The 24,415-nt window shown below is 35.8% G+C and overlaps 2 protein-coding genes across 2 annotated transcripts; both read left to right on the top strand.

Annotated features, from left to right (window-relative positions):
* Positions 1–16,634: 16,634 nt before the first annotated feature.
* Positions 16,635–18,703, top strand: LOC149240028 (uncharacterized). Its single transcript, XM_089370036.1, has 3 exons — positions 16,635–16,771; positions 17,170–17,443; positions 17,537–18,703. Exons 1-3 carry the CDS (start codon positions 16,635–16,637, stop codon positions 18,701–18,703), a joined length of 1,578 nt encoding a protein of 525 aa, XP_089226162.1.
* Positions 18,703–22,809, top strand: LOC149240027 (uncharacterized). The gene is made up of 2 exons (XM_089373614.1): positions 18,703–19,984; positions 20,156–22,809. The coding sequence occupies exon 1, from the start codon at positions 18,844–18,846 to the stop codon at positions 19,945–19,947; it is 1,104 nt and encodes a 367-aa protein (XP_089229740.1). The 5' UTR covers positions 18,703–18,843; the 3' UTR covers positions 19,948–19,984; positions 20,156–22,809.
* The last annotated feature ends 1,606 nt before the right edge of the window (positions 22,810–24,415 follow it).

The following is a 24,415-nucleotide window of genomic DNA, read 5'->3' as shown; positions in this document are numbered from 1 at the left end:
ACAATATATGGCACACATCCATCGGCATAATATCACAAGTTACGTTATCCTTATACCTACCAATATGAAACTCCACTTCGCACTGCTCATCAACTAGTAGTTGATGTCCTTTTTGTAACCAAGACACCTAGTATGGGGTTGGGTGCTTCAATCTTTTTAAACCCAGTTTCTCTACCATTTCAGTGGCTACCAGGTTGTTAGTGCTTCCGCTATCAATAATCAATTTACAGCATTTCCCATGTGATTTACATACAGTTCGGAACAGTGCTTTCCTCTATGTCTGGTTAGCTATTTCTTTATCTGGTTTCAACAATACCTTATTCAACACCAAGGCCTCTCCTGTCTCAGGCATGTTCTCCACTGCTTGAGGTGGTGCCTCCACTTCCTCTAGTTGAGCAACATATGCTCCTCTTTGTCCTGCTTGATCACTTTCAGGACATTCAAAAGACCAGTGTCCCCACTTGTGACACTTGTAACACTGATAGGAATTTCCTCTACCTCTGCCATTACCTCTTCCTCACTGGTAAGGCCTTCCTCCTCTAGTGTTACCTTCTTTATCAGTTGGTCCTGCAGTTTTTCAACTGCTGCCTTCTTCATTGCTATTGGCAGTTCTGCGTCTACCAAAACACTGCCCTCTTCCTCGGCCAGATCCACGTCCTCTTTTGGCATTCTACTTCCTAGTGATCTTCTCTTTTGCTTTTAAAGCACTTTGATAGGCTTCCTCTATGGACTTGGGGAGAGAGAATAATAATCTCATCTAGTATCTCCATTCGTAATCCATTCACAAACCTTGCTGTCTTTTCTAGGGTATCTTTGACATAACCCATTCGCAGATTCATTGTGTAGAATTCTTCTGTATATTCCTTCACAATCATTTCCCTTTGTTTCAAGTTTTGTATCTGTCTATATAAAGCAATTTGATAGTCTTTGGGTAAAAACTTACTTTTCATCTTGGTGATCATCCTGTTCCATTTTTTAATTGGTGGCTTATTTGACCTTCTCCTTTCTACCTGCACACTGTCCCACCATAGTGCTACATGTCCTTCGATTTGGTGGCTGCAAACCTGACCTTCTTATCCTCACTGATTTCTTCACATTCGAAGTATTTATCTAACTCGCTAATCCAGTCCAATAATACCTCTGTAGATACACTGCCATCATGGTTCAAAAGCTATGGCTTCGGTTTGCTTCTTGCTAACAAAACATACCTCCATAATTTTATCTCTGGCCATTCCTCATCGGATAACAATGTAAACTTTGAAACGGGAACTATAAACTCAAAACCGAGAACTCTGGCCAAAAAACCCTGAAAAAACATCAAAAACAGTGCTAAAAGTGAAAGGTGTTGATGCTGGAATAACACCTTTTCTTTTCTTGAGTAAATTTTCAACATGTTTTAAAAATGGTGGTGAAAACCAATTTTTTGCGCAAAAATTATCTAAAAAACACCCTCAAAATGAAAAGGGTTGATTCTGGAAGAAGACTTTTTTTTTTCAAAAGTTAAATTTCAACATCTCGAAATAATGGCATGAAATATTTTATCATGACCCCAAAAAAACATTAAATTTAAAAAAATAATGAAAACATAAAATTAAAAAATAAAAATAAAAAAAATTAAAACAATGAAAAAACCCAAAAAAACAAAACATAGATTAAAATATCTATTAAAAGAAAAATATAAAACAAAAATAAAAAATGAAAAAAAAAATCAATCATAAAATGTAAAAAGAACGAAATTAATGATAAGAACTAAAAAACTAAAAAAAAAAATTATAAACAATTAAATAGTAAAAAAAATATTTTAAAAAAATGGGGAAAAAAGTGAGTAATCTTGTAAACCAAAAAAAATTGGCAAAATAAAATATATATGAAAAAAAAAATAATAATAATAAAAATAAATAAATAAATAAAAGAAACAAAAAATTAAGTGGGTGAAAATAGAAAAATAAAAAAAAAATAAAAACAGGAAAACAAAAAAATTAAAAATTAAAATTAAAAACAAACTAAATTTTAAAAAAATAAAAATTAAAAATTAAAAAAAATAAAAATTAAAAGCTACTAAAATTAAGATTAAAATGTTGATTACTTAAAAAACAAATATAAAAATATATATAAAAGACAAAAAAAAATAAATAAATAAATAAAATAAAATAAAATAAAATTATCTCACAAACCATAAAAGAATTTGGAAGACAAAAAAACAAAATAGATATATATATATATATATATATATATATATATATATATATATAGTAAGTAAAAATAGAGAAATTAAAAAAAACATTAGAAAAAACTGGGAAAGAAAAAATTAAAAACAAACTAGTTTAAAAAAAATAGAAATTAATGAAAAAAATTTAAAAACTAATAAAATTAATATTAAAAAAAAAAAAATTAAAAAAAAAAAAAACAAAAAAACAAAAAAAAGGTGTATTTTTTATTAAAAAAAAATGTAATTAATTTTTATTAAACATAGATATTTTGTTTTTAAAAAAAATCATTTTTTTTAAACGTTTTTTATTATTAAACAAATTTTGCTTTTATTTCTATTTTTTATTTAAAAATAAAATTATTCAACAGATATTTTATATTTAAAAAAAAAAAAACCTATATTTTATATTAAAAAAAAAAAAAAAAAAAAAAAAATTACATTAATTTTTTTTTTTTAAACAATGTTTAAAAAAAAAATGAAAATTAATTTTTTTTTTTTTACAATTTTTTTTTTTAACCATTTTTTTTGTTATAATTAAGAATAGTTTTTTTTTTTTTAACCATTTTAAATTTTTTTTTATTTAAAATTTTAAAAATTATAAAAAAAAAAAAAAATAAAAAATTTTAAAAATGAAATCGGTTTTTTTTTTTAAATTAAAAATTTTAAAATTTAATAAAATTTTAAAAATTAAAAATTTTAAAAAATTAATATCGTTTTTTTTTTAATTAAAAATTTTAAAATTTTAAATTTTAAAAATTAAATATTTTTTTTTATTAATTAAAAAAAAAAAAAAAAAATTGGCGCCCCCCGGCCGCCCGTGGTGCAGCGCCACCACGGGCGGCCGGATGGCGCCAAATTTTTTTTTTTTAATTAATAAAAAAAAAAAAACATTTAATTTTAAAAATTTTAAATTTAAAAAAAAAAAAAAAAAAAAAAACGATATTAATTTTTTAAAATTTTTAATTTTTAAAATTTTATTTAATTTTTAAAATTTAAAATTTCTAATTTTTAAAATTTTTAGTTTAAAAAAAAAACGATTTTATTTTTAAAATTTTTAATTTTTTTTAATAATTTTTAAAATTTTAGATTAAAAAAAAAAATTAAATGGTTAAAAAAAAAAAAAAAAAACTATCCTTAATTTTAACAAAAACAATGGTTTAAAAAAAAATAATTGTTAAAAAATAAAAAAAATTAATTTTTATTTTTATTTTTTTAAAACATTGTTTAAAAAAAAAAAGTTTAATGTAATTTTTTTTTTTTAAATATAACATATAGGTTTTTTTTTGTTTTAAAATATAAAAGATCTACTGGATAATTTTATTTTTAAATAAAAAATAGAAATAAAAATAAAAATTGTTTTTAATAATAAAAGAGATTGTTTAAAAAAAAAAAAAAAAAAATTGATTTTTTTTTAAACAAAATATCTATGTTTAATAAAAAATAATTACATTTTATTTTTTTTTATTAAAAAATACACATTTTTTTTTGTTTTTGTTTTTTTTTTTTTTTTTTTTTTTTTTAATTTGAATTTTTTTTGTTTTTTAATATTAATTTTATTAGTTTTTAAATTTTTTCATTAATTTCTAGTTTTTTTTTTAAACTAGTTTGTTTTTAATTTTTTTTTTCTCGTTTTTTTCTATTTTTACTTACTTTATATATATATATATATATATATATATATATATATATATATATATTTTGTGTTTTTTTTTTGTTTTCCAAATCCTTTTATGGTTTGTGAGATAATTTTTTTAACATTTTTTTTTAAATATTAATTTTACTATTTTTTAAATTTTTTCCATTAATTTTTTTTTTTTTTAAATTAGTTTGTTTTTAATTTTTTTTCCGTAGTTTTTGCTCATGTTTTTTTTTCCCTCAATTTTTACTGACTTATATATATCTATATTAATTTTGTTTTTTATTTCCAAATTGTTTTATGGTTTATAAGATATTTTTTTAACATTTTTTATTTTTTATTTTGTATTTTTTTATATATAATTTTTTATTTTTTTTTTAGAGAGAATTATTTCATTTGGATTGAAAATTTAATTAACGATGTATAAATATGTAAAATATCGAAAATGAAAAATATCGACCTTCTTCTTTAAATATGCAAATCAATAAAAACCTCACTACAAAAAAAATAAATAAATAAATAAAAACAAAAAACTATGAAGAGGAAGACCACTTCCAAAATTATTAAATTTACAAAATAATTATTTACATTTCATACATTAGAAAAGTTAAAGTCAAGAAAACAGGCTTTTTAAAAAAAGGGTCTGATGCAGAATAACCACTTTTTTAAATCGGCATGAAAATCACTACCATTCTAAAACGCAATGTACATAACAAGAATTTAAAAAAATTAAAGTGCCAAAAACTATGCTCTAAAAAAAACATGTGTGTTCTGCATCACCCCTTTTCAAAATCGGGTCACTTTTTTGCTATCTCTACAAAACGGGTAACAGTATTAGTTCCCGTTTCAAAGTTTACATTGGATCCATCCATCGTAGCTGCAACTTCTTCTTCACTGTCATCACCACCTTCTCAATCCCTACACCTCCCTACTTCTACTGCTACCAATCTGGCACTTAGGATCCTAATTTCTTCGCGCAATCTTTCGTCGACTACTCTCCAAATAGCTCTACCTCGACCTCTTCTTCCTGCTTCCATATTTTTCCTTCCTTAAGGAAAGAACTTGCTCTGATTCCAAAATTTGGTGACAATCCCTGAGATGCCGTGGTGGCAAGCCTACGTGGCGGTTGGCCTGCGTTAAACTTTTCCCACGCTCGTATTTTCTTGGGGTTTTAGGTAAGGTTTTAATGGGCAATTAATTCTCCTCTGTCTCGAGGTGGTCTTAGTCTGTGTGACACGGCTCTATGGCGCGGTCTGTTGTGGTTGAGTTGGTTATGGTTTCGCCAGTTTTGGTTCTGCTCCCTTGCATTCTTACCTAGTTCGTTCTGCAAGGAAAGGATGGTGCTCTGCCTCTCATTGTCCACTAGGTCCTTCTTCAACTCTAGTCCTCTATCATTTTGTTAACTGTGTGATGGTGTTTCGTTGGACCTGGTGGTTACTTCTTGCATGGTTTTTCGAGGAGGTTTTGGGCTCTGTGGTCACCCTGGGTATGCCTTGGCTTCTCTGTATTTGTTCACGGATATTTGATTTTACCAGGTTGACGGCACTATTTTTAACTATTTCAATGGTTGCATTATTTTACCAAGCCCTATGCTCGAATCTCCCGGCGATGGCTTGATGGCTTCTACTCGAGGTAATTCATTTTCTCCGGTTTCAATTCTCTGTTTCCTTTTACTTTCGTTGACAACTTTGCTCCTGGTGAGAAGACGGTGGTCTTATGGCTCTGTGGCTGTGGTTTATGCTCTATTGGGTCTCGGTATTTTCTGGCCTCGACTATGGAGCCTGGCCTCCTATTCAAGTATCTGTTGTGGGTATTCATCCTATCCTCTCTCTATTCTTTAACATGGGTTTATGGTTATGCTACCTCACTAATTCTCTGTTTGTCTGTGCAGGTACTCGGCCCTCGTCATGGTGGTTGCAAGGGTTTGGTCTTTGGGGAAAATTTTGGGGCCTTTGTCCTTCTGGTCTGGCTTTACGCAAAACGGGTAGGGTCCTTCCTGTTTACGCTATGCAGTCATATATATTTTGTTGGTAGCAGTTAGGCTATGCCTCTATCTGCTCTCGGTCTTAGTTGGTCTGTCGATAGGTGGCCTCTTGTACACGGTTTCCTTTGCTGTAACTTTTGTTTATGAATTTGGGAAAAATTTTATGTATCCCATCTCTGGTTGTTGGTAATGCTTCGGTCTCTGCTCAGTTTGGTTTGTTCTAGGTTGTGTGGAACCCTCCCTGGCCTGTGTCGATTGTATGAGGCCTATTATGGATGGTTTTCAAGGCTTTGTGCCTCGGACATGCGTGGGGTTACAGAATGGTATATTTTTGTGCTACCGTGGACTTTGACAAATGTTTACACACACAGATATATATATATATACATATATATATATATATATATATAAATTTTTATATATATATACATACATACATACATACATATATATATACATATATATATATATATATTGTAAATTTATATATATATATATATATATATATATATATATATCTATACATATATATATATATATATATATATATATATATATATATATATATATATCTATTGTAAATTTTCACTGTTAAATCAATAGCATGCTTTTGTGAAATACCTGGATGGTTTCTTCGGTTGTGTTTGGCTCCTTCAATTTGATGCGCAATTTGATTAACAATCATTCAATTCTGTCATTAATTTCTATGCACAGTCATAATTCTTGCCATTTATGGAAAACAATAATGGATACATGTAAGCTTCAATTTACCTTTTAAAAATCTATTTCAGAGTTATGCTCTGTGGTCTCTTTTCTTCTGGATGACAGCAACCCCACTTTTGTCTTTGGGTTGCCTATTTAAGTTGCTGGTAGCCACATTCTGTTGAGGAACTACCTACAGTCACAATGTGGTTACATTCCAGTTTCTATCAGTATGTTTCCTAACTTATTTAAAACTAATTTCTAATCTAACTACTGTTCAAATTAAAGGAAAACATTGGCTGTGATAGCCTTCTTTTAAACATAAAATAAAATTAAACTAAAAGTGAATTTAATTTTAACTGCTTGTCCAGCTGTCGCCTCCCTAATTGGATGTTCCTGCATTAGGAACTTGGTAAAATAAAATATCTGTGAACAAATACAGAGAAACCAAGGCATACCCAGGGCAACCATAGAGCCCAAAACCTCCTCGAAAAACCATGCAAGAAGCAACCACCAGGTCCAACGAAACACCATCACACAGTTAAAAAAAAGACAGAGGACCAAATCCGAAGAAGGACCCAGAAGACAGCGGGAGGCAGAGCACCATCCTTTCCTAACAAAACTAACAAGTAAGAATGCAGGGGAGCAGAACCAAAACCGACGGAAACATAACCAACTCAACCATAATAAATCGTGCCATAGAGCTGTGTCACACAGACCGAGACCACCTTGGGGTGGAGGATAATTAATTGCCCACTAAAACCTTACCTAAAACCCCAAGCAAATACGAGCGCGGAAAAAGTTGAACGCAAGCCAACGGCCATGTAGGCTTGCCACCTTGGCGTCTCTGTTTGTCTGTGCAGGTACTCGGCCCTCGTCATGGTGGTTGCAAGGGTTTGGTCTTTGGGGAAAATGCTGGGGCTTCGTCCTTCTTGTCCGGCTTTACACAAACTGGGTAGGGTCCTTCCTGTTTACACTATGCGGTCATATATATTTTGTTGGTAATAGTTAGGCTATGCCTCTGTCTGTTCTCGATCTTAGTTGGTCTGTCGATAGGTGGCCTCTTGTGCACCGTGTCCTCTGTTGTAACTTTTGTTTATGAATTTGGGAAAAGTTTTATGTATCCCATCTCTAATTGTTGGTAATGCTTGGGTCTCTGCTCAGTTTGGTTTGTAAAATATCTTTAAATTATAATCATAATTAAAATGGAAAGATATATTATTTTAAAACTATAAATAGAAATTAGTTGGAAGCTTACATAGAAAGCACTCAACAACAAATTATCCTAAAAGATCATACAAAATCTTGCGCAACAAGAGGGGACTATCTTGATGCAATTAGAGGACATGATAAAAGAGAAATAATTGCTTTGAAAACAAAAGTCCAAGATTAGCTCACTAATGGAGGGGGAGAAAAACACTAGCTTATTTCACGAGGCAATACTCCAACATTGACACCATAAGAGGGTCTTCTCCCTTTTGGATAGATTGTGCATTAAAACTTGCAAATAATAAAGAACTTGAAGCTAAGCTAACAGCCTTCTACAACAATCTTATGAGGGAGCCTTCGTTGAATAGGCTTGCAGTCGAAAACAAGATTGTGGCCCACATTCCTAGCCTTGTCACTCAAGTTCATAATGTTGCCCATGTGAGAGAAATCACCATGCAAGAGGTGGAAGAGGTTGTATCACATGCTCAAAAATAGGGCCTCAAGTTTTGATGGCTTCATGACAAACTCTTTTTAAGCCTGTTAGCCATTCTTGGGCCCATAAATCTTGGAAATGATGGAAGAATGAAGGAAAACCATATCAATGCTCCTTACTCTTAATGCCACTTTCCTATACCTCATATCCAAAACCAATAACTCCTCAGATTCTAATGGCTTTCACTCCATCACCCTATGCAATGTTATTTACTTGATTATTTCAAAAATAATAGCAAATTGGTTGCAACCTCTCCTTCCCATCCTTATTTCCAAGGAGCAGTCTAGATATGTGGAGGGGTGTCAAATTCTAGATGACATCATAGTCGCTCATAAGCTCATCCACTCCGTGAAAAAATTAAGGAAATTGATGGTACAACTCGCGGTGAAAGAAGCCAAGGTGCTAAAACATATTTTAGATGAGCTCATGTTGGCTTCTGGTAGCTCAATCAATCCCTCAAAGTCACAATTTTTTATTTGTTACTCTCACTCAACTATTTAAGCTCATTAGGCTCGACTTATGGGATTCCAACGATTCTCTCTCCTAGTCATTTACCTAGGATCCCCCTCATAGATAACTTTGCTAGGAATGTTCACTAGCAAGACCTCTTAGCCAAAATATCTAGTAAGCTAGAGAATTAGAACTTCCAGGTAATCAATTTAGTTGATTGCTTAAACCTCCTCAAACCCATTTTACAAGCACTTCCCATCTAGGGTCTCAACTATGCTAGCTCCAAAGGGAGTCTTTTGATCCATTGGGAATATATACAAAGCCTTCTTATAGGGAGGGGCCACTAGAGAACGAAAATGGGCTCTAGTTGCTTGGGATAAGGTATGTTTTCCAAAAAACAGAGGTGCCCTTGGACTCAAAGATCTCTAAACACTCAGAAACATCATGGGTACCAAGCTATGGCTGCGTTGGATCCAAGGAGGCAAAGAACTATGGAAAAATATTCACCACGAAAAATATAGTCCACACTAATCTATGGTCTAAAATCTAAAGTAGGAGGGTTCTATCATGGGCTCGAACATTTGGAATCTAACATATGGAAACACATCTCTCATCTAGAAGCATAATTTTTTGGAATTAGAAGTGGGATTTTAGTTGATTTTTCGGAAGACTCTTGGCAACAAATGCTCAAATTAGTCCACAACATGAAGACCTATGCATCATAAAATTTTCCTAATTAATAATTGATACACCCATGTCAATCAAGATTGGCTTCCTCAAACAACAAACTCATGACAATGACATTGGAAAACAATTGAATATTGGACCCTGGATCTCCTTGTCGAGGATTGGACAAAGCTAGAACTCCAACACTTTTTTTTTCCTATTGCTAAAGGTGACGAAAAACTATAATGAGGCCATCAACCAGCTGACCAATTCACGATAAAGGATATATACTCCATTGCTACAAATCTTGAGTAGGTACCCAAGGATCCGATCTAGCTCTGAATTTGGAATCTAAAAACCTGGCCCAAGATTGAACTTTTTTTGTGGCTCTTGGCAAGGAAAATGGTTTTAACATGGGGCAAAATCATCAAGGTAAGTTATGAAGGCCCATCCCTCTTCTATCTCTATCGATCAGACCAAGAAACAATAGAGCATCTCCTTATCAAATCCACCTTTACTAAGAAGATTTGGACAAAGCTATCCTCCAACTTCAAGTAATTCATTTGTAGAAACATCACACTCTTGAACGTTATCTCATCCTGGAAACCCTCCCCATTTCATTGTGATATTTTGAATCGAGAATGGGCACTATTTTCAAGCTCCATTTTATGGTCCCTTTGGAAAGAGAGGAATAGTCACATTTTAAAAAACAGTTATTCTAACCCTGAGTTTGTATGCTCTAAATCTCTACAAAGAGTCTAAGAAACAAACATCCTCTCTCCTTAGTCTACCTCAAAATGTGAATCTTCTCTCGTCGAAGCTGCCATCCTTTCCTTCCTCTATGTCTTTTGACCATACTCTTCCTCCTCTGTGCTCTATTGTCTTTCCCACTCCTTGTCATATCCTTCTTCTTGGTCCCCTCCCCATCCAAGCTTCATCAAATACAACTTCGGCGAAGACTCAAAGGGAAACCCAGGCCTTGCTGGTTATGGTGGTCTTTTCTGGGATCATGAAAGTAACCCCCTCTTCATAGTGGTAGGTGCCTTAGGATGTTCTACCAACAATGTCATAGAAATATTCACATTGGAAACAAGCTTACACATAGCCATATAGCAAAGCTACAATAGGATAATGGTGGAGGGGGGCTCTCAAATAGCCTTCAATATTCATAAGAAGCTCATGCATAGGTCTTCCATCGCTAAACTTTCCAAAAGTTGGTGCTTAGAGAATTTCCTCCACAAAATCTCTTCCCTCATTTCATCCGCCCTCAAAATTGTACTTGTCCATATTCGATACACTGGAAACAAGCCAGCTGATAATCTAGCCAACTTAGGATGTTGAGGACACAACCTTCTCCCCTTTGCCCTATGGTCATCCATATCCTCTTCCCCCCTAGTTTCTTCCTTTTCCACTCTCATCCTTCAGGATCAACATCCAAATGAGGCATTGACTTCTTCCACCAAGAGTTCCTCCCCAATGGTTGCCATAGTGTCTGGTAGTAACACTTCAACTTGATGTCTACTAACACTCTCAATATTTTGGCAACAAGGTTGCAATTTTTAGGCCGATAGGCCTTCCTTTGGAACAGACTTTCGTCGTTCCTTTGGCTCTCCTTCTGACACCTGGCATCGGATTCTGAATGGGTCTTCTCTTCCTCGTACTGACACGTCGCATCGATTTCTGAATGCCATAACCAGGGGTTTTCCGCATCGGATTCTGAATGCCATAACCAGGGGTTTTCCAGTCTCCTGCAGCTACCGTCAGAATAGGGCGGGACAGTTCTGCGAGGGAGTGCTTCTGCGAGGGAATGGCGGGTCGTGTTAACTTCCTGCACTTATCTTCCACCTTGAACCTGTTGACGGTTTGTTTTCCAGATTGTTCGACTGCACTTATCTTCCACCTTGAACCTGTTCACGGTTTGTTTTTCACTTTGTTCGACAGCCTCACGCCTTGAAGACAGTCCTCAGATTTTGCAAGCGCAAGGATTAGCTGCAAGTTTAGCCGTCACAGAGGTGATCGCTCCAGGCAAGTTTTCAAACCTATTCTTGATATGAAGGTTCTTATTATGTCTTCACAAATTCTCAGTTCTTCATGGACGTGTTTCTTCTTGTCTGTCCCGCTGTCTTTCATAACTTGTAACGCCAGGGTAATTCTTTTAGTAGTAAGTCAGCAAATTCCGAGTAAATGAGTGTACGCCCGTTCTTTAGTCAGTTGAAACGGTTCCCTGAGATGTATGCCCTTTCCCAATACAGCTGTGTGCAGATACGCGAATGGTTTGACTACCGGAATCACACTTGCATAGTCAGTATTCTGTAGTAGTTTATATCTCCGTTTATTTTTTTCCTTAGCGCCCAAGGCTATTCTCTGTTATGTATATGGTTGTTAGTGTGTTTAAGATTGTTGATGGATGCAAAAACAGGTCTTTGAGAAGCTTGGCCCAAGCTTATATGATTTCCTATGCAAAAACAGTTACAGCCCATTTCCCATTGATCTTGTACGGGAGGTTGGAAGGCAACTGTTGGAATCTGTAGCATGTGTGTAGACGATACTCGCACTTATATCTTTGCATTTGCAGTGCGAGGGCTTAAACATATAGTTTAATGTTATAGTGAATGACTGTCTGCTGCCATTAACTAGATTGCTTAGTTGGTCATGATATATCACAATTTATAACAGTGGACTGGGCCTTTACAAGGGCACTAACAACATTATCCAGGATTTTCTTCTCCTAATATTACCAATGATCTGTGGCAGATATGCATGAGTTGAAACTCATTCACACGGATTTAAAGCCTGAAAATACACTTTTTGTTTCTTCAAATTCTGTGAAGGTTCCAGATTGCAAGGTTAGATTGCTGGTGTGTTGTTTGCGATTGAGATTGCAATAGTTGGCATAATAATATCATTTAGTTTCAGCTGATTTTTCGCTGATATTAGCACCGGTTTCGGCGTTTTTGAGTGGATTGATGTAGTTTCAAGGTCAGAGTCTATGTTTACAGGGGACTGAGTTTCTTTCTGGGGTCACGTCCTACAAGTTATTGTGTTTTCCCTCACCCATGAATGAGCTTCGCGTTCAAATTCTTCTCATTGGCTCATAAATGTTCTTGTACAAAAGGATGTCCCTCATTGATTCTTCGAGATGATCTTTTTGTTATCTGCTCTTTTCAGTTATGATGATCTTTGCATGATGCCTTTCACCTTTAGATTTATTTCATGTTTCAATTCATGTATTCATGTGCTTTTGCCTTGCTTATTGATCCATTTGAAATGGTGCTTCCATTGATAGGTGGTCTGCTTCTCCTATACTGATACTTACAGTTGTGTGAATTTGTTATTTTATATCAAACATCCAACTTCCACTATAGTATCTGTTCACTGTGCATGATTTGTGTTATTTTCATGGGTTTCTCATGGGGTTGGAATAACAATCAGTTGATCTTCATGAATTCATTTCTGTTTTCTCATTTAAACTCTTTAGTTCAGTTGCCTGTATTGTTTCATGAATATGAACAATTTCTATTTACAAATGTTCCCTCTTCTACGAAAGGGTGCAGTTGGAAAGCCATGTCCTGAGGCATGAATGCGTAGCTTTATCCCCAAAGGTTGAATGCTTAATACAAGTTATATTCTTTGTTGAATCCCATATTCAAATCCCAAGGGATAAACTGAGGATATAATCAATGTAGCCCCCTAAATGATTAACTTCCAGTCACAGTTACTGAGGGTAAACTCTGATCTGTCTAGCAAAATAGCAGGTACCAGTTCACATAATGCCAAGTGTATCTAGGGGTTCAACAGGTTATGTAGCTTGCCTGGCATATATGTTGCCCATGCAATATTTAATGTGCAGATGCACAGTGATCAGGATACAAAATCTGAGTAGGCTCCTATCTATGTCTCAACAGTATCTGGGATTTTGTTAATTTATGTTGGAAATCATACCCTGTTTGACTCAGTTGCTGTGTATTTTTCTGGACATACCTAGAAGTTTGGATCTGCCTATTACTCTCTTACAAGTTAGAAGATGTCATTGCAGCTGCAATGATATCCTCTGTGACTTTTGGGGACTCAAGGAGCAGTGTTGAACTAGCTGCCCAGTGATACCATTCCACACCACGAGAGATTAATTTTGAAAGCACTTGATTGGAAAAAAAATAACAATTTCAAAGCTATTGATTGAAAACTCTGGATTGGATTATAGAAAGAGGCACAGAAATGGACTAAAAACATAGCACAAAATCCCCAGGACAGGGAGCTGCCGCCTCCTAACCAACATTTTTTCAGTATCAAAACCACCTGAGAATATGCTTCCATTACCTAACAATGCCAAAACAGAGACACCATTGAACATTTAGTACAGTTTCCATCCCTTCTGCAAAGTTGCATACCAGTGACAACAATGGCCTTCACATCATTTCTCCTCATTGCTTTGTCATATTTTTCTTTCATTGCTTTGTCATATTTTTCTTTCAAGCCTGCAAGAATTGTAAATAAAACCAATTGAATGGTTACTACAGATATTAATTTAAATGGTAACACATATGCTAATGCATTACTTACACCCAGATATCAACACACAAATGCGTATGTCATTAAGCCTTCTCTTTCAATGAACATAAAATTATGACGTAGTCAACTACTTACTAGACAGTAATATGATGAATTTGGTAAGGTTGACCTATGATTTCGAATTGGTATGTGCAAATTAGTAGGCCTTGGAGGATTGGTTTGCATTTTATAATCATTTTAATTTGACCTTATCTGTCCTATCCTCATATGGCAGAGCTGATATCAGTTTGTCTTTACTGCTGAAGCATTTCTCAGTTTCAATTTTCCTACTGGTTTCTCCTCATTGCTTTGTCATATTTTTCTTTCATTGCTTTGTCATATTTTTCTTTCAAGCCTGCAAGAATTGTAAATAAAACCAATTGAATGGTTACTACAGATATTAATTTAAATGGTAACACAAATGCTAATGCATTACTTACACCCAGATATCAACACACAAATGCGTATGTCATTAAGCCTTCTCTTTCAATGAACATAAAATTATGACGTAGTCAACTACTTACTAGACAGTAATATGATGAATTTGGTAAGGTTGACCTATGATTTCGAATTGGTATGTGCAAATTAGTAGGCCTTGGAGGATTGGTTTGCATTTTGTAATCATTTTAATTTGACCTTATCTGTCCTATCCTCATATGGCAGAGCTGATATCAGTTTGCTTTGGGAAAAAGCCATGGTGCCCTTTATTTCCAGCCACAGCACAGTTTCTTTACTGCTGAAGCATTTCTCAGTTTCAATTTGCCTACTGGTGCATGTGATGCTGTTTGCAAGGCATAGGAAAATAAACCTTTTCTGCCACTCCCATGCCATTGCTGACTTGTTGTGGCCCAGCAACAACAGCAACATCAAATAAACCAACAACAACAACTGCAGGGATCTGCAGCACAACAACCCATTTTACGTAATATAAATATCAACATTTGTAAAGAGTCACTACATATGTGTCTCGTTTGTTCTGTACATGGTACACATTGATCCCTTGCTTGCTAAGCTATTCATTTACTCGCTCAAACATGTCAAACAATTTTTTTTTAAATAAAAGGGAACGAAATATTTTGAATCTTGTTTCTCTCCTCTCAATGACAGATACTGAAATGACATGCTTTCATAGCATTATTAATTGCATGTTTTCCCTTCTACCTAATGTACCTATCTTCACCGATGTTGAACTAAAAAAAAATTAAATCTATGTTCAAAATATAATGTTCCAATTTCACAATGGATGTGCACCCAATAAAATGAGTTGCCAAACATGCACTACTTTAAGCTATTCATTTTATCGCTAAAACATGTCAAACAAAAATTTTCCTAAGAAAAGGGAACAAAATATTTTTAATCTTGTTTCTCTCTCAATGATAGATACTGAAATAACATATGGTTTCATATCATTCCTAATTGCATGTTTTCCCTTCTACCTAATCTACCTAACTTCACCGATGTTGAACTAAAAATTTTTTAAATCTATGTTCAAAATATAATGTTCCAATTTCACAATGGATGTGCACACAATAAAATGAGATACCAGACATGCACTATTTGTTTACAAAAACTAACAACTACTACTTGTACTTGTTTAGATATGCCACCAAACAATCAACTTGCGGACAAAAACAAGCGGCGACGTATTCTTTATGCACAACAAAAGGATCGAATAAATGCACGACGTCGACTACTTTATGAACAGCACAACAACCCTACTACTTCCTCTACATCCCTTCCCACCTCAAATGAATATAACCCTCCCCTTAACGAAGAACACCGTCGCTTTCGAGAAAGGATTGATGGACTTTCTACCTTGCATGTTTGCACAACATGCAAGGAAGCATACCCAGGAATGAAAACAAAGCTCTTCCATAATAGACTCTCTTGTTTTCGTTGTGCATCGTCTAAATCTACCAATCGTTTTTCTGAACTAAACAACATGGACCCTGGAGAACAACCCTGTGTCCTTCACCAATTAACCCAAGTTGAAGAAATGCTCATCGCACGTGTCAACCCCATTCTACAAGTCACTCATTCCCGTGGTGGTCAATATAAATATAGTGGCCATACAATTAGCTTCCCTCAAGATATCACCAGTATTGCCAAATACTTACCCCGGATGCTCTCTGACTTAGACATCCTCATTGTGAAAAGGCAAAATCCATCTGAAAAGGCTTACGAATTCTACATTTGCAAATCACGTGTCCTTGCAGCCCTTGAATACAAAATAAAATATGACCCTTACTACCGTGATGTCCAATTGAATTCATCTACAATTTCTACGCTGCCAGATCTCCCTACAGACATTTCTTCTCTCCTCCACAGTGTAACCACTTCCTCTTCTGAACCCCATCAAACCACTACTGATTCCACTTATAATCCTGATGATGTCATGCTACCTCCATTAGAAATCCAACCCTCTTCTTTCGTTCCAATCCTCCCAAATTCATGTACCGAGCGTGACCACATTTGTAACTATTTGCATTCGACCCATTCAAGTTCACCAAGCTCTATTGATTGGCCTCCAATATCTCCAACCGCTATAAATGAATACAACACCATTGGCCTCCTTGCCATGGCATTCCCCACACTCTTCCCTACAGGCATTGCAATGATCATGCAACCAAGACTTACAAAAGTTGAAATGCATGAATATGCTTTGCACTTGCTTCACTACCATGATAACCGCTTTGGCCAACACCCAAGATTCCGCTACTATCTTTATAACATTCTAATGCGCCACCGTAGCCAAGCAACAGCCAGTGTTTTCGTGAAGAAGTACATTGAGAATAACTTGCCAACAACGGTGTCAGACCTACGCCAGTGTCTTCATGACTCTCCAGATTCAAGATTGCCAGAACAAATCATGAGGTTTGGGTCAGCTCTACGAGGAACACGGTCTTTCTGGAACAAACGCCGATCTGAGCTGACCGACATGATCACGCAAATAGGAAGCCCAACATTCTTCTTCACTCTCAGTGCAGCTGATACTAAATGGCATGACTTGCACACGATCATGCCCACAAGTGTTCATTCCACTTCAGACAACCCCTTCCAATGGAAAATCCAAAACATAATTAAAAACCCACATCTAACAGCCCAATATATGCATTGTAGATTCACAATTTTCCTTGAAGAAATCCTTCAAAAAGGCCTCCATGCAACCGACTACTGGTGCAGGTATTATTTAATATCCATAGCCCTCTACATTCATTTTATACATTGCATATACATGTATTAACTGAATGTACCCTTCATGTTATGTTCAGATACGAATGGCAACATAGAGGATCCGCACACATTCATGGCTTCCTCTGGCTACAAAATGCACCAGACATGGACACACTTGATTGGGACAATGCATTAGAAATTGCTAATGCACAGAAATATTTCGACCACTACGTAACTGCTTGGAATCCACGCCAGGCAAAACACCGAACTATTTCGCTTCACCAGTCAACAATTCATAACCCGTGTCTCCTTGACACAGCAGCAATATTCGCATCCAATCAATTTGAAGACTACACAGAGCTTGTCAACTGCGTTCAACGTCATACAAAGTGTCATGAATCTTCCTGTCTTCGTAAGAAAGACAATGTGCTTAGCTGCTGATATGGAGTACCGTGGGAATTGAAGTCCACTTCTTCACTTTTCATTGATGTTAAGGGTCATAAAACCTATGTCCCTGCTCGCAATGATGAAAGATTGAATATTCACAACGCCGACCTACTCTCTATTTGGAGAGCAAATGTTGATTGCCAACCAGTCCTTTCTCGCCATGCTGTATTGAAATATATTTCAAAATATGCAACAAAAGCAGAGACAAGATCTGAGAGCTACCGTCAAATGCTATCGCGACTATCACAAAGTGCCCTTCCAGAAGCACCTACTAGTGGTGTCATCAGGAAACTCCTTACAGAAACCATTGCAGATAGAGACATTGGTGCACAAGAAATATGCCATATGTTACAAAAGCTACCTCTCTCTCTTTGCAACCGTACATTCCGTTCTTTGAATGTCAACCGGGCTGTTTTCAAACGTGTTTCGCAAGATGCTGAAAATCCTGGTTCGACACCCAACTTTATCGTTGCGTATATGAACAGGCCTACCTCACTAGAAGCACTACCCCTCCTTGAAGCTGCTCGCTCGTGGTCATATTCTGCCCAGCGGAGAAGAAACCCCTGGAAACACATATTCCCCCCAATGATTGTACCTGTCTTGCCCCATTACAATGTCATTCCTTCCTCTACTAATCCTTCTTATGCCACCTTCTGTTGGAGTGAATTACTCTTGTATTTCCCCTTCCGAACACTCCCTGATGATATCGGTACAACTGATGCAGAAATTATTGCACACTGGGAACAAAAAAAGGGTGCATATACAGCATGGCATGTCCATCGCGAACCCGAAAACCCACAAAGCCCACCTACTGAAGATCAACTTACCCCATCCACCCCCCCTGATTCCATTCAGATGAATGAATGGCAAATCCTCTCTCAACTACACCCAGGTTACAATATTGCAATTGATGACCTCGACATGATTGGCTGCCGCGACTTCGATGTCAACCACAATTGGTCACAAAATACTGTCCCTCCCCCCTTGCAAGAAACTGCCATCAATTTCATTGATTTCAACCGCTCACCCATTCAACACCAACATCATTCATTTTCCAACCTTCCCCATGAGCATACATTATCCCCCACCCAAAACATAGCTTTCACCACTGTTTTTTCACACTTCAAAACCCCTTCGCCAAAATCCCCTCGGAAGATCATCGTACAAGGAACAGCTGGCATTTGATTAAATGCCTTCACCAAGCATTTGTGGAAAACTCGCCCCCCAACAAAAACCCTTTATTGTTACTTACACCAACCGGCGTTGCAGCTTTCAACATAAATGCCCTCACAATTCATTCTGCCCTTCATATCCCTATCCAGACAATGCATCCTCTCGAAGGGCAGTCGCTCCTACACCTGCAAGAGCAGCTCCGTCATGTAGAATACATCCTCATTGACGAAATGAGCTTCATTGGTCCAAAAATGCTTTCTCGCATTGACGATCGTCTAAGAGAGGCATTCCCTCTTCATCGAAATACACCATTTGGTAATCGCTCAATTATCCTTGTGGGAGATTTAGGCCAACTACCACCTGTAAAAGACATTCCTTTATATGCTGGGACATCGCGCGACACTGCACTTTGGCGCAGCTTCGACATATTCATAACACTTTCAACCGTATTCCGTCAACAAGGAGCGAGCTCGTCCCAGGTTGCTTTCCGGCAAATACTTTCAAATCTTAGGAATGGAATATCTACACTTGAAGATTGGCAACATCTAATGTCAAGAACAAGTTCCTTTCTTACACAAGAAGAGAAATGCACATTCGACGAGTCCATGCACCTATTCGCAACAAACAACGCAGTTGTCTTGCATAATAAGAAAATGCTCAAACAATTGAACACCCCCGTAGCACTTTCCTCTGCGGAACAACAAAGACAGAGAACTCCTACTACAACAGAAGATGAGCACCTACTTGCAAAGGTGCTCCTATGCAATGAACAAAAAGTTATGCTCACAAGCAACTTATGGGTACATGCAGGCCTTGTCAATGGCGCACTTGGGAAGGTCATCTCAATATTTTATTCAACTGGCTCAAAGCCCCCAGCATTACCATCCTTTGTGGTTGTTGACTTTCAACAATACAGAGGAACACCGTGGGACATTTCACACCCAACATATGTACCCATTCCTCCCATCACAAGGGGTGCATGCCGTCAGATACCACTACAAATGGCATGGGCTTTAACGATACACAAGTCACAAGGAATGACATTAGACAAAGCAACAGTGGACATCGGCACCAGAGAACGCCAAGGGCTAACATTCACTGCAATTTCAAGAGTGCGATCACTAGCGGACATACACATCAATCCAGCATTCCCATTCTCCCGCATTGCACAAATGCACAAGAATCCATATCTTAAGCGTAGACAGCAAGAGGAGTCATTCCTTGCATCAAAATCTATCCAGAATAATACACTTTAGCCAATCAGACAACCTGCCTTCCAGAATTACCCACATGGTAAACACCACTCACTACATAACGAAGTTTCACATAGATTTCTTGCTATTACATTTACTTTCACATAATTTTATACTCATTTGGAATCGTTTAATTTATTTCGAATATTCAAACAAATTCGTCAAACATATTCATTGTCAGTTACAGTGTTTACTTTTTGGATTCCAACAGGTATGAATAGCTGCTACCTACAACAGTTGAACGTGTGTTGCGAAGAAATCCAACAACAAGTACTTTCATTACAAGATATGCAGACAAGGATCCTCCCACAACAATCCATTCCACTTTACCGTCTGCGCCCAGCAATTACGTTGTTAAAGAATATAAGGAAACTACTTAAGATTACAATTCACATCCATGAAAGGGATGCACACAGGCAGATGCGACATCAACTGCAGGAACAGCTCGCACAATATGGCACCACAATAAACACTAACTGGTGTTGCCGATGCCATGGCCCAGCATGCATATATGATTAGCGGCATATTCTCAATTACATCTCTACATAATGCTTTTATTGTACATATACTTAGAAGCCACAAATACTTTCACTGTATATATCTTTACTTATATGTAACATGTTTAGTTATATCTTAATAGAACTGTTCTCTGTTGTATGGACAAAGAGTATTCAAGTACGTGGTCCACTGCTCTTTGTTTTGAGTTTTATGATTCAACCAACAAATTTTTTTATCACAAAACACGTTTCTCACTTTATGAATCTCCCAGTATCTGGATTTCAGCAGGACCTTTCTTTATTGTTAAATTTTCCAGTATCGAAAATGCACTCAACTCTGCCCAGTAGTTGGTACCATCTGCCAATGCAGCTTTGAAACAAAAACTATGCTTTCCCTTCAGAAATAACACACGTCCAGCACCACAAATCCCTGGAATCTATGGGAATTTTATGTCTCATGCATTTCATATTCATATTTGCAATTAAAATAGTAGATGAGGATAGTTCTTGACAGTAGAGGTGTTTTCTTTATAATGAACTATTTCTTTTATTCTGGGCTCTTCACATGCTTGGTGATATATGTTAGAGTGCCAAGTATTGTGAGTTCATTTATTTTAGTTTCATATTGTCTAGATATGGCTCTTGGGCCTTTACTCCTTGGAAAATAGAAGTGCTATCATTTTCATTTTGGAGGACAGGTTTGTTCAATTGACATTCTTTACTGTAGATTACAGCTGCTGCCTTTTAATGTGGATAAGTTTAGGTCCTGTTCATCTTTTTGAAAGGTAAATAAAATGGTGTCATAGGTTGCCATCTGGAAGTTTTTGCTGCCTGGAGAACAGTTTCTTTGACTTATAGCTTTATACTCTGTTTTCTAAAACTCTCAACTGCTTAGTTACACAGACTTACAAGCAGAATAGCTCCTGTTCATCACTCAGCTATACAACAGATTAGAAATACATAAAGAATTTAGTTTTACTCCACCCCAATAAGGTCTGGAATGTTATATGCACAGGCCAGTACAACTGTTTATAGTTCATCACTTAAGTTAATTGCTCAACGCCATGATTAGTGTGAATGGATGTTATTCTTAAGATGCTGTGCTGAAAGAGCTCACTTTCTTTGGTGTTGCAACCACAAGTGGATTCATCTTTTGGAACAATCTTCTAGCAATAGCAGCTTTTTAGCCCATTCTCGCCCTTGTAACACACATGTCGCTGTTTTTTACTTGCCAAAAGTTCCAGATGGCATAAAATGTACCAACAGTAACAACTAAATGGCACTCCTGCCTTCCTCTCTTACTAACCTGCAGTGATGAAGAGCATAGATGTCAGAAAGTAGTACATTTGAAGAGCTAATAAAGGTTATATTCCAGCCCAACGGTCCTGTAAGGTTCAATTGCTACATGGTATGAAGTTGAAGTTATTCTTTGTGTACCGTATAAGGCATCCTTTAAATATCAACGTTTCCTTCACAAAATATATGTTTCCCCTCTTCTTCAATTAACAAAGGCCCCGCAACCTCCTCTTCTCTTCAAGCATGTGCAATATTTATGTCTTCATCAAATCACACAGGCATCTGTCGGAAGCATACAATAAACTGTTGTTAGAGCATGTGAGCAAAGCATTTCCCTATTCTTCAGAGATGTAGTTGTCTTCTGCCTTGGCTGGACTGTATCTAGGGTTTCATTTAGTCATCAATTAAAGATGCATAAGTCTCTCGGAGGCTGTCGAAATCCAGGATCTCTTCTCCAACTGGGATGTATGCTCAATACTTGCCCATACCTTTGCCATATCTTTTTTAATGTTTTGGATTTGCTTCCTTCACCCACATGTGGTTGTTCTTGCATGTTTTGATGTTTTCTTGGCATTCTGATGGGGTTCATTTTCACTTCCCTGTGCCAATCATTCTCAGGATGCTATCTATTTCTTTAGGTGGTTGATTACCTCCTCAAAGCACTTCACTAATACAAACTACCCCTGTTTCATGTTGGATGATATCCTTCCTGTCCACACACACAATAGAAACAGATTTCTAAAAATGCAAAGTGCGGTAGATAAGATGATACTTTTTTTAACAGATATCTAAATCTAGCTTTTAAATCTCAAGGAAGTAAAAGTTCACACCTCATTTGGGTTCATTGTTTCAATATTATTTCTATGAACCCTTCTAAAGCATCAAGTGCTTCAATCGAAGTGTTCACGTACCCCCTAAAGTGAATAATCTACCTTCCCCTTCTTCATCAACAAAAAAAAACTCTGCTTCGTCATCCTCTGCAACCAGGCTTTGGCTTCAAGTGCGATTCTGTCCTTTTCATCTTAAGCTCTATTCAGAGTTCTGGCTACCTCTATACATTTCACCTCTGGCTCATTTTGACTACAAGTTCCTCCAGATTTTCAGGTTCCCTTTCTGATTTATTGCATTGGGGGACTTAAATTTGTAGTGGCAAACCTTAATATAAGTTGGGTCAGGTTTTCAGCATTTTCAGGCCTATTCTCCTTTCTCTGAGCACATCAATTCTGAGATTGTCCTGTATATTTATAATCAAGAGGTAAAGCGAGACTTTCAGGTGCAGAAATCATGATCATCAAATTTCTTCACAGAATGATACTATTATGAGGATTCTGCCCCATTTGAATCAAAGGGTGACACAATTGGAAATGGAATGCGCTTTCCTAAGAAGCACACAGGGAAGAAGACACTGTGTGGCAGCTCCTTGAAGCCATGGAAATAAGAGATTTGGAACCAGTGCACTCTACCCAAGAAATGCGAGAAGCTGACAGCTGTAACATCTTTTATTTTTCTAATGTATTTCAAAGTTTTACTAATACTAGGATGCTATTACAGCATTTATACTTGTGTGAACTATTGGAAATCTTTGTTAGTAGTCTTCTGTAAGCTGGGAATTTTAGACATAGAGCTGGAATGCCTAGCTTATCTGGAATTTCAAAGAACAATGTACTTCTGTTGTTTACTCTCCTACAGCATCTTTTTGATTAATACAAAAGTTTCCTAATTTTGGTTTAAGAAAGAAAAAGGCAACTCTGCTCTGAACAATTTTGTTCCCTCTCACACTAACATTGATGCAACAGCAGTTGTAAATACCTTCTCAGAGAATTGGTTATAAATTTCAAATCGGGTTCAAAATTTAAATAACGTTAATGTTTTAGTTGTAATGTCAACTACTAATTAAGCGATTTGTTTTAATATTTGCAAATCACAAATTTCCCCACTTTTCATTTACCATGTGCAACGTTGTAATTTACTTCTTACTTAAAAAAAAGTGTGTTGCCATTAATCTTTTCAATCTATTGACCTTTAACTATGAACGCGTTCTACACTTACTATATTGATATGAATGGTTTGGTTATGGTTTAGTTCTTTTAATATAAAATGTACTGGTACATGATGCTCAACGTGGTTATTAACTTCCTCACTACTCAACTTTATATATACTTCACTATCTATAAAACTCTCTTCCTTTTACTAATCCTATCGGCCTCTCTTTGTACCTTTTGGGACAATTGCTAGTTTACCATGTTATCTTCTATGTTTTTGTACGTTTACTACATGTTATCCAAAAATAAGTCATGAACTTAGTTTTTATGTTATCCATGTATTATTTTGGACTAAAAACCTACTCTCCTACCACTAGTTTAGTGTAAATTTACCACATACTATTCAAAGATAAATCATAAACTTAGTTTTTATGTTATCCATATATTATTTTATACTAAAAGCCTACTCTCATCCTATTGGTTTGGTTTTCGAGTAACAATGTGAAATAGGAAAAAAACTAATATATATTAATGTAATTCTTTTTTTCTGTTAATCAAAATAATTTCGTAACATGAAAAAATATAATTTATTTAATATTTTTATTATTGCTTTTTTAATCGATTAAATTAAAATGTTTATATATTTAATTCAATTATTACTATTACAAGATTATATTAAACTCTAATTATCCTATC

Source organism: Pinus tabuliformis, chromosome 8 (assembly GCF_031772625.1).
Source record: "Pinus tabuliformis cultivar Carrire ecotype Pingquan chromosome 8, CPIR1, whole genome shotgun sequence".
Lineage (NCBI taxonomy): Eukaryota > Viridiplantae > Streptophyta > Pinopsida > Pinales > Pinaceae > Pinus > Pinus tabuliformis.
Note: the sequence above shows the minus strand (reverse complement) of the source record. Positions and strands in the feature narration are given on the sequence as shown.